At 39.3% G+C, this 18,456-nt stretch overlaps 1 protein-coding gene across 3 annotated transcripts in view; it reads left to right on the top strand.

Moving 5' to 3' along the window:
• The window catches only part of LOC132818384 (protein unc-79 homolog), a 213,267-nt gene that overhangs the window by 130,826 nt on the left and 63,985 nt on the right, over positions 1-18,456 (top strand). For all 3 annotated transcript variants that reach the window (XM_060829360.1, XM_060829361.1, XM_060829362.1), the window contains 5 exons: positions 4,833-4,940; positions 10,445-10,565; positions 14,926-14,951; positions 16,045-16,075; positions 16,331-16,353. In XM_060829360.1, the coding sequence (XP_060685343.1) occupies positions 4,833-4,940; positions 10,445-10,565; positions 14,926-14,951; positions 16,045-16,075; positions 16,331-16,353 (309 nt within the window). The remainder of the gene's footprint in view (positions 1-4,832; positions 4,941-10,444; positions 10,566-14,925; positions 14,952-16,044; positions 16,076-16,330; positions 16,354-18,456) is intronic.

The raw sequence follows: 18,456 nt of genomic DNA on the forward strand, positions 1-18,456 counted from the left end.
AATTACACCCTTCAAAATTCTCTGCCTTTGTAACTCAGGGTATAGCTAGCCCTGTGCAGTTTCTGGCCAGTGGTGCCCCCACCCACCAGGATGTTGATAGTTTTGAGAACTGCAAAACTGAATCACTTAAAGGAAAGTATGTATAAGAAAATATTTTGTGTGATTTTTATAGAAAAGCAACATCAGAAAAATCCATGACACTAAAATCAATTTGAAAAACCATACACTGTATAATTTTAATATTAATGCTTTGCTATGCAGAAGGTGTACAGACTTATTTGTCCATTTCCTTTCTAAACAGTTTTTCGCATCAAGGTTGGGTATTAGGACCACTAATTTTTGTTTCACAGCGTGGTCAGCATGGGATGTCATTTCCAAGACACACATTCTTATATACTTACTTTAACAAATAAACTAATGACCTGACCCACCTCAACAATGAGTGATTATTCCCAGATAAATTAACAATTGTGCCTCTTCAAATTAGCAATATTCCATACCATCATACTTCCCTATTCCAAATAAGTAGTTACCATTCTCTTCAAGAGCAATTAATGACCATACATTGTAAATCAACTCATTCCAATTACCCAAGATATAGCTGTGGACCATTTCCACTTCTAGGGCAACTCATGATTATTCTGTTCTTTCAGATCAATTTTAAACAAGATTATTATCTCTGCATATTTCTAACATGAGGATGGGAATAACATTTTACATTTCATGTTCTGTTTCATATTTGGCATTTTTAAGCAAGTTATTTTTAACATATGCAGTAATGTGCAATATGTATATTCAGCTGATCAACTCTCAGGTCTTAATATTGGATAGTTTGGGATCAGGATAATAAAAGGCAAAATAATTTTACTCATATATACAAGATAATTTTGAATTTTTTTTGAACAATTGGGACTGAAGTTTTATAAGAGTATAGAGTCCTTCTGTTGCTACATAATAGACACCAGTTACCTGAATTTGGAAGTCTCATTTTTAAATGTGACTTCTTTTATTTTCATGAGCATGAGGGAATGAAAGGGAATAAGTTGAGGTTTGCACACCTAACATCAGGCTGATTTTATTTTTGTTAGGAGGGTGGCCAAACACAACTTGTACACTTTAGAACTGATAGAATAAGGCCTCAAGATGACAAGGTACCCTTTTGTGTATGGTGCCCTTTGGGATCATGAAAAGTAGAAATGTGCATAAACATATTGATCTTTCAAGAGAACTGTCAAAAGGAGCTGTGGCACTGACAAAGCAGTCAACACTCCTGCCCCTTAAATCTTAAACAAAAATATCTTTGCAATATTCCAAAATATACTTTGTTGTTTTATTCTGTCTGTTTACACAATGGGGTCATTATGAGAGGTGTAGTGCCACATGACTGAATTTCTCAAACTTCGATTATCACAGTGGAGTAGCTTTTTTTTTACAGTATGATTATAAACTTCAAGTGGATACTTATTTTTATAAATTAAACTGTGATGAATGGGGTTTTTAACTGAAAGATGTTATTTTCTTAAAATAATGAATCCTTCAATAGACACTATTATCTCATCATTATCTCATCTCAGCATTGGTGTTGAGTTTTGCTTATGGTAAATACTGGGTGAGTTGGCATGGTACGTATAAAGGCTAGTGGGGCATGGGATGGTATAAGTTAGCATTCAGTTGACACAGAGTATAAAGAGCCTTGGGTGAGGGACAATCATTGTGTAGAGCGTATGATGGGCCACGAGAGTGGATTGAAGGGTTAGGTTAGCATTAGAGCATCTGATGGACCATGGTTGATGGGTGGAGGGCAATAGTTGACATTGGCAGGGGAAGGAGTGTAGAGATTGTCTGGAGGGGGTGAGAAGTGAGTGCTGAAGGGTTGCTTTTTGTTTGATTTTTTTTCGTATCTTTGATCTAGTGCCAGTCCACAGAGGCAGGCCTTCTGACTAGCCTGCTTCTGCATTTCACAGTCTCTACATGCTTTCTGGAGTGGCTCACTCTGACTCCTTAAAATGTGGAATGAAATTTCAACTTCGGGTAACTTTTTCCCAGTTTGTGAAGCTGGGAGTTCTCCAAACTCTGCAGCCCTGGGTCTGGACTGCAATAAAAAAAGCAGGACCAGGTTTTCTTGCCATTTATGTTTAGACAAATAATCAAATTGAAACTTAAAAACTCTGGTAAAATCACAACAATTTCCACAAAATCAGTACTGGAATACTTCCTTAACTCTTGCATTAATATGCAGTTCAATAATGACAATTGAAAACTAACTTTACAACATTAGAATGGAAGCTAAGCAAATTTAAAAATATAAATTATTTGTATTTTCAATTTATTTTACAAAAATTGTTGTGAAAGTTCAATATTCTAATATTTTTTCCTCTTAGAGCCTTTTATAGATCTTCCTGAATCTTGCTAGAATTTAACTGGGAGGACGAGTAGATGATTAGCTCCTAGATATCTGATGCTAATCATTGCAAATTTATTTCTGCCATTTGGACAATAGTTATAGTTACATCAGTTACTCACAGTGGTGATACTATTGCTTTAAGAGGTGTACTTTGTCCTTTTTTATTGAAGAAAGTTTGAGACAAAGGTTACAAGCAGTCTGCTCAAAGCCAATAGAGGAAACAGCTTGTGAGGCCTTGGGGCTTTTTTGAAATGTTGGAACAATAGAAGCAGCCTCAATCAATGGGATCAAGCTCCCACAGTACTCAAGTGTTGAGTCTTAGCTTTCTCCAGTTCCTGAGGTCTTGAAACTGGATGTTGGAATGCTTATTCCTTTCTCTGTTACAGCTAAACACTGTGGTTCTCTTCCTGCTACCAAAATTGCATATGAGACAATCTATTTTATTGAATTTGCCTTTGCCAAAGGTGTGTTGATGGGAGGTTACTATACTGGAACAGTTTAGAATAGATTACTCACAGTGTGGAAACAGGCCCTTCAGCCCAACAAGTCCACATTGATCCACCGAAGCGCAACCCACCCATACCCCTACACCTAACACTACGGGCAATTTACCATGGCCAATTCATCTGAACTTCACATCTTTGGACTGTGGGAGGAAACTGGAGCACCCGGAGGAAACCCACGCAGACACAGGGAGAATATGCAAAATCCACACAATCAATCGTCTGAGGCAGGAATTGAACCCAGGTCTCTGGTGCTGTGAGGCAGCAGTGCTAACCACTGTGCCACTGTGCCACCCAGTTAATTAGTAGTAATTAATATATACTTATATTATTTTGTTAAGCATTTCTAAAGAGCTAAAATTAAGCCAATTCTTTTCTTTTTATTTTGTCTGTATTTTAACTGTAGTGCAAAAATTAAGTGTGTTTTGCTTAAACTTGAGAAGTTTGACCAATCAAATTGTATCTGGAAGGCAATGCCTTACACTTACTTTTAAAGTAAGAAAATTAGGGTCTAGACTATCTTCTTAGTATATTTTGGGGGGGGGTTTGATCTGTTTCATATTCAAATAATGTACAGTCTTAGCAACTGATTAAATAAATAGTTCACTTGTGACATGCAGCTCAGAGTTCTAGTCCATCAGATTGTGTGAAGAAAAATGTAGAGCAACAAATTAAAGAATATCTTAATGGAACTAGTATGTTTGGTTTGAAGTTTTCACAGTTTACCCGAGGGTGAGTCTGTATTTTGTGAAAATAAGACAGAAAGCATGTGTGAGTATATAGAGCCACACAAGGTGTGTGTACGAGTGTGTGCGTGTGAGAGTGTGTGTGTGTGCGTCTATAATGTTCTGGATAGAATTCTAAAATAACAGGCTTCATTGTCTGCAATTTCAAAGTTAGCAAAAGATGATAATTTAATAATTTTGTGGATTTAAAAACAATCCATGGATGCCGAGGGAGAACTTCATGCATGTTTTCCTGATCAGTGCAAATTTCAGCTTTATGTGTTGAGCTCGCCCTGCACATAAAGCCTGATGTGAATGGGTAAATTTTCCCATATCTTGTAGTTAAGTTCTTGAGAGGGAAAGATAAAAAAAATTAAGCATAGTTCCTGCTCCTGATCATGATTGAGGAACTGCTGTTGGAAAATTTAACCATGTGGGCACAGAATCGTGTTTTGCTTTATTGACTTCCGGGGCAAGTAACCTGCTGTCAGTCACCACTACAGCTTATATCTGACAAATTATCATCTAAGTGGGGCACTGGAAAACATTGAATAAAACAAAGCAGCAACCCCAAACAGATAAGTTAGTGCCTTTCAGAAGAGAAACACAAAATTTGAAAGATGTTAAGAAATGTTTTAATTAGTTTTCTTCATTCATTTTACAAAAGTTTTGTTTTAAATTTTGGTAAATTTGATGCACAAATGAACAAGAGATTAATCAAATTATTTACCTCAAACTCCAAATGCTAATTTCTTAACAAACTGAATCAGGAAGATCCCTCTTTATTCATTAAATAAGGAAGTTAATGATTGCTTTCTATGTGTTTTAAGCTGTTCCAAATAATATTGCAATTCAGAAGTTTTATTTAAAAGTAATGTTTTTACATTAACCCCCTTTAATTGTATATGGACATTTGTGAAAGAACATTATGTATGTGGAAGACATTCAGTATCTCAGTTTAACCTTTTTAACCTTTGTGAATAGTGTTTAAGTATTTTGTTTTTAGTGCTAACGGCATGAAGAATTATAAAGAAACTGTAATTAAATTTCACAGTCAAATAATAATCAGAACTTATTAGCTAATTTTAAATGATCAGTATTTAATGCTAAGTTTCAACTCAGTTTGTCATGGTGGTTTGCAGTTGTAAAGCTCAGAGAGAGTGAAAAAAGTTATATTCCTGGTACAAAATTGTTTTGCAGATCAGTCTGTTAAAGGTCTTTCAGCTCTGGATATGCCAAGAGAATCTACCTCTGCTCCAACTTTAGAAGCAGCTGTACCAGAGACCAGTTGCCACTCTTCTATATCAAGTAAACTAATTAAAGTACTGTGTGCAAGATGCTTGTCTAATTAGTTCCACACTTTTAATAGTTTCTAACAAAGCAGCTTAGTATACATAAACATCCGTACTATGGCCATGGTAAAAAAAAATCCTTGTTTCTGATCACTTTGTGGATCATCTTCAAAGCTATGATCATCTTGAGTTCTTTAGTTGCTGCTGTCTGCTAGGGATGAATGTCAAGCTGAACTGAGAAGCCATAGTTACTCAAATCAGGCCATTTTACTTGTACTTGTCAGTACATAAGAACGTATAGAGAAGCTAGAATAGACCATTCAGTGCTTTAAACTACTTCGCATTCAATAATATCATGATTGTTCCAGTCATGACCTCAACTCCACATTTCCTGCTACCATTGTCATAGCCCTTGACTGCTTTGTCGATCAAATAATCCTTCTAACTCAGCCCTGTGTATATGTCATAAGAACATACATAAGAACTAGGAGCAGGAGTAGACCATTTGGCTTTTTGAGCCTGCTCCCTCTTCAATAAGATCACGGCTGATCTTTTTGTGGCCTCACCTCCACTTATCCACCTTCACACCATACCCTTAATTCCTTTACTGTTCAAACAATTATCTGTCTTAGAATTAAAAATATTCAATGAGAAAGACTTAATTACTTCACTGGGCATGGAATTCCACAGATTGACAACTCTTTGGGCGAAGAAGTTCCTTCTCAATTCAATCCTAAATCTGCTCCCCTAATTTTGAGGCTATATCTTCTTGTCCTAGTTTCATCCGCCAGTGGAAACGTCCTCTCCACTTCTATCTTATCTATTCCCTTCGTAATTTTATATGTGTCTATAAGATTCCCCCCTCATTCTTCTAAATTCCCATGAATATAATCCCAGTTTACTCAGTCTCTCCTCATAAGGCAACCCCCTCAACTCCGGAGTCAACCTAGTGAACCTTCTCTGCACCCCCTGTAGTGCCAATATATCCTTTCTCTTCCACTCTGTTCCGTCGGACAGAAGTTTGCATCCACATATGAATTGATTCAAGAACAGCTTCTTCCCTGCTGTCATTAGACTTCTGAATTTTAAATTTTGAGGTTCATTTCCAGATGTTTTGTTACCTGACTAGGTAACATCTTCAGTGGGCCTCAGGCGAAGCAATGCTAAAAATTCCTGCTTTCTATTTATAATATTTATAAATCCTGTGCCCAGGCCATTCCACTGAACCATAGTCATTACGAGGACTGATTTGATAAAATTATAGTCAAATATGCGATCTCTCAATTAAAAATGAGCAGCCTACATTATCTGACAGAGCAGCTCAAGGTTACAACTTGAGAAAGCAGCACTGCATCAGGCCAAGTCTGATCCCTAAAGACAAATCTGGAAGCCAAAATAAAAACATGCTGTGAAGAGAAAGCCTGAGAGATCTAACAAAATGCTGATAATTGTGACATGGGAAGTGATTTAAATGCCATTAAAATCACAAATATAGGGATGGGACTTCCAGATTCAGGTCTCTGGAGTCTATTTCACTTTTAGGAAAATTCAGCCAATTGTACAAAAAAATCAAAATTATCTTGTCAATAGAACAAATAGCATTTTAAATGTGGCAAAAAAATTACAGACCAAAAAAAATGGACAAAATGTCATCCATTGGTTTTGCTCATGCTGGGTATCGGGACCTGCACAAAACACTACATAGGACAAACTGGAAGACAGCTAACGATCCACATCCATGAACACCAACTAGCCACGAAAGGACACGACCAGCTATTCTTAGTAGCCACACACGCAGATGACAAGCAACATGAGTTTGACTGGGACAACACTACTATTATAGGACAAGCCAAACAGAGAACAGTCAGGGAATTCCTAGAGGCATGACACTCATCCACAGATTCAATCAATAAACACATCGACCTGGACCCAATATACCGGCCACTGCAACGGACAGCTGGAACTGACAACCGGAAGCGGCAGATTCAAACCACTATAAATGCCAGAGGAAAGATCGCAGAAGTGCTTCACAGGAGGCTCCCAAGCACTGAAGATGTCACCTAGACAGGGAACGAAACGTCTGCAAGACAAATTCCCAGCTCGGCGAACTGAACCACAAAAATGAGGAGATGCTTCCTGAGACATGGTGTGACTTCAATCTCCCAGAAGAACTTCCAACATGATCTAACATCAATTTTTTTTTAAAAAGTGAGAGCAGTACCAGAACTCTTCATTGCATTCATTGACCTGACCAGAGTAACATGAGGCTGTGTGGATTCTACTCCAAAGATTTGAATATTTGAAACTCCATCACAATCCTGCAGTTGCTTCTTGATGATATGACTGTGACTTTTTAAGTTGAATATCTGAAACAACTTCAGAGTTCAGACTGAAGTCAAACAAGGCTGTATGATAGCCTCCAGACTATTTGCAATCCATCTGACACTTGCTATTCACTTCATCAAAGATCAGCTGCCTCCTGCTAGCAGTATTAAATCATCTTGATGGAACACTCTTTAACTTCAGTGCCCTTTATGCCAAAATGCACTGATCACTGCAAACGTATATCTATATCTTGCAGATAGATGTAGTGTCACTCCCACTCTGCATCAGGTTTGCAAACCACTCTTTTTCCTCACTTCCACATGCGAGATACACAGTCTCGTCTTGAAAGTTGCCAAAACAAAACTGATGAATCAACCCCACCGGTCAGATAACTATCACATCTCCCAAGATCTGTTGAAGGAGACACTCTGGACTATATTAATCCTATACCTCAGCAGCCATTTCTGTCAAGAAGCCCCCACTATTGATGGGGAGATCCAAAACTGGAGCAGCAGTGCCAGTTCAGCCTTATAACAATTACAGCAGTGAGTGATTACAAAATCCTCCACAATGTAACAAGGTTGTAGCACACAGAACAGTTGTTGTCACCATAGTCTTGTACTGCAGTGAGATCTGGACTGTGTATAAGTGACACCTAATTTCTCTAGAGAAATTACATCAGCAATGCCTCTGTCACATTCTCTGACTTTAATGGGAGGACAAATACTAGCCGACTCCTTGAAGCCAACCTCATAGACATTCAGACAGAACTCCTACAAAATCAACTTCAATTGACTGTCACCAGCTTCTCTTCTCTCAATTCTCAAATAGCCGATCTTTCATGGGAAGGATCAAAATAGTGGAGATTCACATGGATGATTCCTAGAATGGTAGGCCTAACATACGATGAATGGCTAAGGATCCTGGGATTGTATTCATTAGAGTTTAGAAGGTTGAGGGTAGATCTAATAGAAACTTAAAAGATAATGCATGGCTTAGAAAGGGTGGACGCTGGGAAGTTGTTTCTGTTAGGCGAGGAGACTAAGACCCATGGGCATAGCCTTAGAATTAGAGGGGGTCAATTTAGTGGAAATGAGGAGACATTTCTTCAGTCAGAGAGTGGTGGGCCTATCAAATTCATTGCCATGGAGCGCAGTGGAGACCCAGACGTTAAATGTCTTCAAGGCAGAGATTGATAAATTCTTGATCTCGCAAGAAATTAAGGGCTTTGAGGAGAGTGCAGGTAAGTGGAGTTGAAATGCCAAACAGCCTTGATTAAATGGTGGAGTGGACTCGATGGGTCAAATGACCTTACTTCCACTCCTATGTCTATGTTCTTATGGTCTAAAACACTTTAAGGCATTCTAAAGCTCTCTTTGAAGCATGGTGGCATGGATTTTAATGACTTGAGCAAGTGGCAACTCATCCATCAAGCTGCATCATGCTTTAAGCCCTAAAAGAAGGAAGGGAAATAAAAATCCCTGCCTTCTGGATCACACTACCTCATGGAAAGTCCTACCTCATGTGATGTCCTGCTCTATGTGCCTAAATGTATAGGGTCAAAATCAACCTTGTTCAGTTACACAGAGTCCTATGGCTGAAACACATGTCCCTGAGTGGTTGTCTTCCTTAAATCTAGATACAGCCGATGACTACAACTGTTTCACTCAGTTTGAACTTTGGAAAGATTATATATCTTCTCTTTTCTAAATGAGAGAAAATGGCCTTACGTACATTTGCAGTGCTGTTTTATGTGTTCTGCGGTACCATTCATATCGCAAGAAGTACAATTTACACATTTACAATTACCCACTTGGTAGGCAACAAAGTGTTAGTTCTACGTCATATCTAATCATTAGCAATAGTTTTTTTGTGTAAGAATTTGTTTCATTTGCTTTTTTATGACCATAAACTCCAGAGTAAAGTTTTACTCACCAGGAACAGTGTAGTTCTGTTGGCTTATTCGAAACTTCAGATCAAACTGACCTATTTGGAAAACATGATCCTTCACCTGCAAATCCCTGAGCAAAAGTGAACTTTTCTTTACAATTAGATAACATGATTGTTCTGAGCAGAAAAAAAGGATGATTATCTTTTGGCCAAACAGAATATCTTCTGTTTTTAAACATAAAAATTGTCATTCTAATGAAAAATGTATTAAACACAGTTTAGGATCTGTTGAAGCTTTGAGGATGATTTTAACCCAACTGGCCAGGCAAGAAACCCATTGAATCAGGGAAAATGCCAGCTTTACGCTCCCTTGGCTTCAGTGGGGAATCCAGCAGGAATGGGGGAAGAGTGTAAAGTTTGCTTTGCAGATAATCTTCTGTTTTCTTGTTTAGGTTAAAAGTATATATATATATATGGATGTATGTGTATGCATGCGTATGTCTGCAGTTGTGTGAATAAAAGTCAGTGTATTATGAGGAATGCTCAATTAGCTATGTGTGGTTTTGGTTTTGAATCCACTAATGTTTGCCAGTCTTAAGGATGGAAGATGAGCATAACTTTTGCCTAAATTTTGTGCTGAATCTTCCACTTCATTGTTGTGATGCACCAATCTTCAGTTATCTGAAATGTTGCCAAGCTGTGATTGTTTATGGATCAGTATGACACTTTGAATTTGAACGACAGTAGTGAGTTTGAAGTCACATACATATCAGAGCTTTTCTTTATCAGTTGTTTCACCTTTCATCTGTTGGTCAGAAAAATTCTGATAGGTCAAAAGCTTTTGACTTACACGGCCAAGAGATTCATGTCTACTCTATTGCTGTAACTTCACTTGAAGAGCAACAGCAATTTTGTTTACAGATTTATAAGGGTTATGTGTGGTGAAGGCTCTGTGTTAATTCTTAGTCGTACATGTATGTCTTTTCATTTTTGTCAATTATATGTCAAATACTGAATTTGATACAGTGGTTAATCAAATTTAAATATGCATTTTAGTGAAGTCAGCTAAGTGAAAATTCTGGGTTTTAATCAGTCCATTACTGCTGGGTCCAGTGTGATGACAGCAGGGACACTGTCCTGAACCCAGTGACTACAGACCTCACTGGAAAGTGGTAACAGAACAGTATTTGTAAAGGAATAAAAAGAAATGATTAACCACTACATTATCATTTACTTGAGCACTGAGATCCATTTATTTTACATCAGGTCCACCTGTTTCAGTATTTGTTTTTATACCATGTTTAGTTCAATCTAGGCAAATGAAAAGGGGATCCCTGGGGGCCCTGACACTGAACCACTTAATGAAGAGGCAACTGGAACATCAGTCTAGTGCACCTCACAACATCAGTAGCTGGGACACTGGTTAGTATGTTCTACATTACAATATAGACATAGTCAAACCTTGCTATTGCAAACGTGTGTAGACTGCTGATTCATACCATTGTCATTATGTCATGTTAGAACATCTTACTGAGCAAGGTGGAGTTTCATGAGAACCAGAGAAAAAACAACATTCATAATATAGTTTGTTGCAAAGGGTTTGATTATATCTTTCAATAGACAGCTAGTTGCATTGTGGAAGAATGCTTTTACAAATGCTGGCTCGTATTGAATAACAACAATGGCATTGTAGGAATTGAAAATAATTACATTTAAGTTGCTCATTTGCTTTCATGAATTGGTGTCCCATTCTTTGTTAGTTGACTTTTTAAAAGAGCTTCAGTTGAACGTAATAGAAGTTTAAGTGCTTGAAAATATTGTTAAAATTAAATGTGTTCTTTGAGCACTTGCACTGATAAACAAGCAAACTAAACTAACTAAATGATTTCTGGGTATCACAGCATCACATTAGGATCAATTTTTTAATGTTTCTTTTCAATTTATTTGGTCATTAAAAACCTTCAACCCTTCTGACACATTTCCACTGAAATTTTAACAACAGCCTCTGGAAAGGACTGCAGATTGGGCTCAGCTAGGTAAGCTGATTCCCTTCCTCTGTCCATCGTTTCTGATTGGTCCAAATCTGGCTCTGGGGGTAAAAAGGAGAAAGTGAGGACTGCAGATGCTGGAGATCAGAGCTGAAGAAGGACTTTGCCTGTTTCTCTGAAACGTCGATTCTCCTGCTCCTTGGATGTTGCCTGACCTGCTGCGCTTTTCCAGCAACACATTTTTCAGCTCTGGGGGTAAAAAGGACTGAGAGGGAAGAGAGTTCTTACTTTCCTGGCCTTCATGCACTGCTCCTGATCAGAGCAATCACACTTTGTCACTAAATTGTGAACAAAGGGTTCAGATCAGCTACAAGATCTGGACTCTGAAGAAAATTTAAATTGTCTGTTTTAAATTACCCTACTACAAAGAATGGCCACCAGGGAGCACTGAAACTCTCTACTCACTGAGGGGAAGGATGTAACACTTCAGGCTTTTATCAGATATTCTGTATCAGAGAATTAAACACTTTAAAGATTTTACTGGACACAAGGTGATCCTTCAACCCATTACTGCTCCACTGGCTGACAAGTAGCCACCCAGTCTAGTATCGCTTCCCAGTTCTTGTTCCAAAGCTTTATAGGTTACGGTACTTCTCAGGTGCGTATCCCTTTACTTTATAAAAATTATCAGGGTTTCTATCTGTGCTACCCTTTAAGAAATGAATTACAGTATTTTTAAAATTTTAGTTCAGAACATCTGGGCATCACTGGCCAAGCCAGTATTTATTTGCCCATCCCTAATTGCCCACATTGCTATGGGTCTCGAATCACATGTAGGTTAGACCAGGTAAGGATGACAGTTTCCTTCCCAAAGGATGTTAGTGAACCAGATGGTTTTTCCGACAATTGACAGTGGTTTCATGGTCTTCATCAGACTCCTAACTCTAGATATTTGTTGAATTCAAATTGCACTGTCTGATTCAAATGGGCTGACAGTCTAGAAATAATGCCACGAGGCTATCACTTCCCACTACTCTCTGGATGAAACAATTTATACTTGAATTCCCTCTGAATCTTTTGTCTCTTACCTTAAATCTCTCACTCCTGAACCAAGGGGATTAAAGCACTCTCACCCGAGCAAGATCCTCGATAATGTTATGCACTTCAGTTATATCTCCCTACAACGTCCTCTGTTCCAAAGAAAGTATCTCTAGCCTACATAACCTTTCGTACTGAAATTCTCCAGTAGAGGTAATATGTGTATAAATCTTTCTGTCACATCTCTAGCACAATCACATCTTTACTCCAGTGCGGTGAACAGCACTGCAAGTAGCACCTCTGGTGTGGCCAGACAAGTGTTTAGTTTCAGTTTAAAGTCCCAGTTCTAACATATTGTGCTTTGGGTATTAAAAACAGGTGGTTGTATGGCTTTTGGGGTTAATAAAGAGAAGTATCCTGTTTGCTTTTTTGAATAATATATCAAATATTCCACATGTCTTTTCATGTCCTCTGAAATGGTGAAAATCCTGGATACCTGTTTTCCTAATCCTAAATATGTCCCTAGTGGTGGAGGAACATGCAATTTCTGTGTTGGTGAAGTGGTCACTGACCCCAGGCTGGGGTTCATGGTGGATGCACTATTTCTGAATTTGCCCACACACACATATCCAGATTTCATTAGCATTTTCACTGTTTGTTATCGTTACTGAAATTCCATATCCTGGTTTATATATATTTATAAGCAAAATTATGTTGGGGTAATATTATCTGACAGGCGGCTTGGACGGTGCTAGAAATGATGCTGCTCTTCAGGAGCTACTGCTCTGTTGCTAATTACTACATTAGCCAACAACATTTTCTTCTTCAATCATAGGAACTAGGTCTTGTTGGCAAGAACAGCATTTATCCCATTTCTTTAATTGTCCTTGTGAACACGATGGTGAGCTGCCTGCTTAAATACAATTGGGTGGCTTACAAGGCTATTTTAGAAAGCAGTTAATTCCTATATCTTTGTACTGGAAAGTAATTTGAAACTTGAATCAGTAACATTGCCATTCCACTCCCTGCATTTTGTTGAATTTACCACAAGAGCATCACAAATAACAGTAAAAGCTCAAACGTGCAAAAAGTTATTTTTAATATACTGCTTGAAGAAAAACAAAAGATACTTCTCATTCACTTAGCTCTTTAACCTAATTGCATTTTATTTCCAAGCACATATAATTTTCGGAGCACTTTACTGTTAGCTGTCCTCAATGTTAAGCATATTGTTGGTTTTTATGATGTTTTGCAGCCAGCTGTCAGCTTGATTCAGTTGATAGTACTCTCACCTGTGCATCAGAGGGTGGTGAGTTAAGTTCCACTGAGGTTTGATATGTAATCTAGATCGACACATGGTATTGAAGGAGTGTAACATTGTTGAAGCTGCTGTATTTTGAATCAATTTAAGTTGCCTGTTTCTCTGTTAAAGTGGATGTAATAAGTCCATGGCATCATTTGGAGAGTAGAAATTCTCCCTATCAAATATTCCTTCGCATCCCAACCTATTTTTCTAATCGACCGATTCAGAGATGTTTTTACACAGCTCTGGAGCAGGTGGAACTTGAACACTGGCATCCCAGTCCAGGGGTAAGGATGCTATCACAAGAGGGTTCTTCTCATGATTTTAAACAGACTAACTAACCATCCATCACATTTGCTGCTTATGGGATTTTGCTGTATGTAGAATTATCTACATAAGAACAGTGAAGTCATTGTGAAGTACGTTGGAACACCCTGAGATCCCAATTAGATGAAGATGGTAAAAGAGGGGGAGGTGTAGCATTGCTGGTCAAGGACACTTTTACAGTTGCAGAAAGGATGTTTGACGACTCGTCAACTGAGGTAGTATGGGCTGAGGTTAGAAACAGGAAAGGAGAGGTCACTCTGTTGGGAGTTTGCTATAGGCCTCCAAAAGTTCCAGAGATATAAAGGAAAGCAAAGATGATTCTCGATAGGAGTGAGAGAGACAGGGTAGTTGTCATGGGGGACTTCAACTTTCCAAATATTGACTGGGATCATGATAGTACGAGTACTATAGGTGGGCCAGTTTTTCTCCAGTGTGTGCAGGAGGGCTTCCTGACACAGTATGTAGACAGGCCAACAAGGGGCGAAGCCACATTAGATTTAGTACTGGGGAATGAGCCCGGTCAGGTGTTAGATTTGGAAGTAGGTGAGCACTTTGGTGATAGCAATCACAATTCTGTTATGTTTACCTTAGTGATAGAAAGGGATAGGTGTATACCACTGGGCAAGAGTTACAGCTGGGGGAAAGGCAATTATGATGCGATTAGGCAAGATTTAAGAAGCATAGGATGGGGAAGGAAACTGCAGGGGATGGGCACATTAGAAATGTGGAGCTTATTCAAGGAAGAGCTCCTGAGTGTCCTAGATAAGTATGTAGCTGTCAGGCAGTGAGGAATCTGTAGAGTGCAGGAGCCGTGGTTTACGAAGGAAGTGGAATCTCTGGTCAAGAGGAAGAAGAAGACTTATGTTAGGATGAGATGTGAAGGCTCAGTTAGGGCGCTTGAGGGTTACAAAGTAGCCAGGAAAGACCTAAAGAGAGAGCTCAGAAGAGCCAGGAGAGACATGAGAAGTTGTTGGCGGATAGGATCAGGGTAAACCCTAAGGCTTTCTATAGGTATTTAAGGAATAAAAGAATGACGAGAGTAAGATTAGGGTCAATCAAGGATAGCAGTGGGAAGTTGTGTGTGGAGTCAGAGGGGATAGTGGAAGCACTAAATGAACATTTTTCGACAGTATTCACCCTAGAAAACAACAATGTTGTTGAGGAGAATACTGAGATACAGGCTACTAGACTAGGTGGGATTGAGGTTCACAAGGAAGAGGTATTAGAAATCCTGCAGACTGTGAAAATAGATAAGTCCCCTGGGCCGGATGGGATTTATCCTAAGATCCTCTGGGAAGCCAGAGCGGAGATTGCCGAGCCTTTTGGAATTGATCTTTAAATCGTAATTGTCTACAGGAATAGTACCAGAAGACTGGAGGATAGCAAATATGGTTCCCCTGTTCAAGAAGGGGAGTAGAGACAACCCTGGTAATTATAGACCAGTGAGCCTTACTTCAGTTGTTGGTAAAGTGTTGGAAAAGGTTATAAGAGATAGGATTTATAATCATCTAGAAAAGAATAATTTGATTAGGGATAGTCAGCATGGTTTTGTGAAGGGTAGGTCGTGCCTCACAAACCTTATTGAGTTCTTTGAGAAGGTGACCAGACAGGTAGATGAGACTAAACCCGTTGATGTGGTGTATATGGATTTCAGCAAGACGCTCAATAAGGTTAACCCACAATAGGTTATTGTACAAAATGCGGAGGAATGAGATTGTGGGAGATATAGCAGTTTGGTTCAGTATTGGCTTGCTGAAAGAAGACAGAGTGTGGTGGTTGACAGGAAATGTTCATCCTGGAGTCCAGTTACCAGTGGTGTACCGCAAGGGTCGGTGTTGGGTCCACTGCTGTTCGTCATTTCTATAAACGACCAGGATGAGGGCGTAGAAGGGTGGGTTAGTAAATTTGCAGACGACACTAAGGTCGGTGGAGTTGTGGATAGTGACGAAGGATGTTGTAGGTTACAGAGAGACATAGATAAGCTGCAGAGCTGGGCTGAGAGGTGGCAAATGGAGTTTAATGCGGACAAATGTGAGGTGATTCACTTTGTTTGGAGTAACCGGAATGCAAAGTACTGGGCTAATGGTAAGATTCTTGGTGGTGTAGATGAGCAGAGAGATCTTGGTGTCCAGGTACACAGATCTTTGAAAGTTGCCACCCAGGTTGACAGGATTGTTAAGAAGACATCCCGTGTTTTAGCTTTTATTAATAGGGGGATCGAGTTCCGGAACAATGAGGTTATGCTACAGCTGTCAAAACTCTGCTGCGGCCGCACTTGGAGTATTGTGTACAGTTCTGGTCACCGCATTATAAGAAGGATGTGGAATCTTTGGAAAGGGTGCAGAGGAGATTTACTAGGATGTTGCCTGGTACGGAGGGAAGGTCTTACGGGGAAAGGCTGAGGGACTTGAGGCTGTTTTCGTTGGAGAGAAGAAGGTTGAGAGGTGACTTAATAGAAACATATAAGATAATCAGAGGATTAGATAGGGTGGACAGGGAGAGCCTTTTTCCAAGTATGGTGACGGCGAGCACGAGGGGGCAGAGCTTTAAATTGAGGGGTGATAGATATAGGACAGGTGTCAGAGGTAGTTTCTTTACTCAGGCAGTAGTAAGGATATGGAATGCTTTGCCTGCAATGGTAGTAGATTCACCAACTTTAAGTACATTTAAGTTGTCATTGGACAAGCATGTGGATGTACATTGAAGAGTGTAGATTAGATGGACTTCAGATTGGTATGACTGGTCGGCACAACATCGAGGGCCGAAGGGCCTGTACTGCGCTGTAATGTTCTATGTTCTAAACTAGATTGCATCCTTTCTAAATCTGCTCCTGTGCCACTCATTAAGTAGTAAGAATGGCACAGGAGCAGACCATTTGGCACAGATGGTTTTTGCCAGTGATGTTTATGCTACACATGAGCCTCCTCCCATCTGTTTTCTTTGCAATTTGTTATTTTAATTACTCTGGTGAAGGCTTTACATATTTTTCTGACTTTTTTATTCCACCATCTACTTTGAACTCCCCACTTGGCTGGATAAGCACAGCTCCAACAACACTCAAGAAGCATGACTCCATCCAGGACAAAGCAGCCTGCTTGATTGGCACTGCATCCACAAACGTTCATTCCCTTCATCACCGACGCACAGTAGCAGCAGTGTATATGATCTACAAGATTCACTGTTGTAATTCACTAAACCTTCTCAGACAGAACCTTCCAATCGCCCAATTTCTACCATCTAGAAGGACAGGGGCAGCAGATACATAGGGACACCATAACGTACGAGTACACCTGCAAGCCACATCCCAACCTGACTTGGGCGTGTATTGTCGTGCCTTTATTGTTACTGGGACAAAATCCTGGAACTCCTCTAGCAGCACCGTAGGTGTCCCCACAGTACAAGGACCCACAGTACAAGGACTGCAGTGATTCAAGAATGTAATTCACCAGCACTTTATCCAGGGCAATAAGAGATAGGCGAAATGCTGGCGTAACCAGTAACACTGACATCTCAGGAATGAATAAAAAACACGTCATTTGTTTCTCTGTAAGTTGCTGCAATAAATAGGAAATTTAATGTTGATTTCTGAAGTCAAAATTATGCAGAGTTTAAAATAAAAATCAGATAAAAAGCCATGATAAATTTTAGTCATCACGTGGATATTATATTTGGAGTCTTGCTGATAGGATCTATTTGCATTGTACCAGATATACAGTGTATGAGTACAGGAATAGCTTTTTTCCCCAAATGTAATGTGAAGAGCAATACGTTTTATGATTAATTTTATAACTTTTGCGACCATAATTCTACTTGTTTTAAAATAGTGATGGAAAAGGATAGACCAGATCTAAAAGTTGAAGTTCTAAATTGGAGAAAGGCCAATTTTGAAGGTATTAGGCAAGAACTTTCGAAAGTTGATTGGAGGCAGATGTTCGCAGGTAAAGGGACGGCTGGAAAATGGGAAGCCTTCAGAAATGAGATAACAAGAATCCAGAGAAAGTATATTCCTGTCAGGGTGAAAGGGAAGGCTGGTTGGTATAGGGAATGTTGGATGACTAAAGAAATTGAGGGTTTGGTTAAGAAAAAGGAAGCATATGTCAGGTATGGACAGGATAGATCGAGTGAATCCTTAGAAGAGTATAAAGAAAGTAGGAGTATACTTAAGAGGAAAATCAGGAGGGCAAAACGTGGAAATGAGACAGCTTTGGCAAATAGAATTAAAGAGAATCCAAAGGGATTTTACAAATATATTAAGGACAAAAGGGTAACTAGGGAGAGAATAGGGCCCCTCAAAGATCAGCAAGGCAGCCTTTGTGTGGTGCCACAGAAAATGGGGGAGATACTAAATGAATATTTTGCATCAGTATTTACTGTGGAAAAGGATATGGAAGCTATAGACTGTGGGGAAATAGATGGTGACATCTTGCAAAATGTCCAGATTACAGAAGAGGAAGTGCTGGATGTCTTGAAATGGTTAAAGGTAGATAAATCCCCAGGACCTGCTCAGGTGTACTGGAAAACTCTGTGGGAAGCTAGAGAAGTGATTGCTGAGCCTCTTGCTGAGATATTTGTATCATCGATAGTCACAGGTGAGGTGCCAGAAGACTGGAGGTTGACAAATGTGGTGCCACTGTTTATAAGAGGGCGGTAAAGACAAGCCA

Source organism: Hemiscyllium ocellatum, chromosome 8 (assembly GCF_020745735.1).
Source record: "Hemiscyllium ocellatum isolate sHemOce1 chromosome 8, sHemOce1.pat.X.cur, whole genome shotgun sequence".
NCBI classification, from domain to species: domain Eukaryota; kingdom Metazoa; phylum Chordata; class Chondrichthyes; order Orectolobiformes; family Hemiscylliidae; genus Hemiscyllium; species Hemiscyllium ocellatum.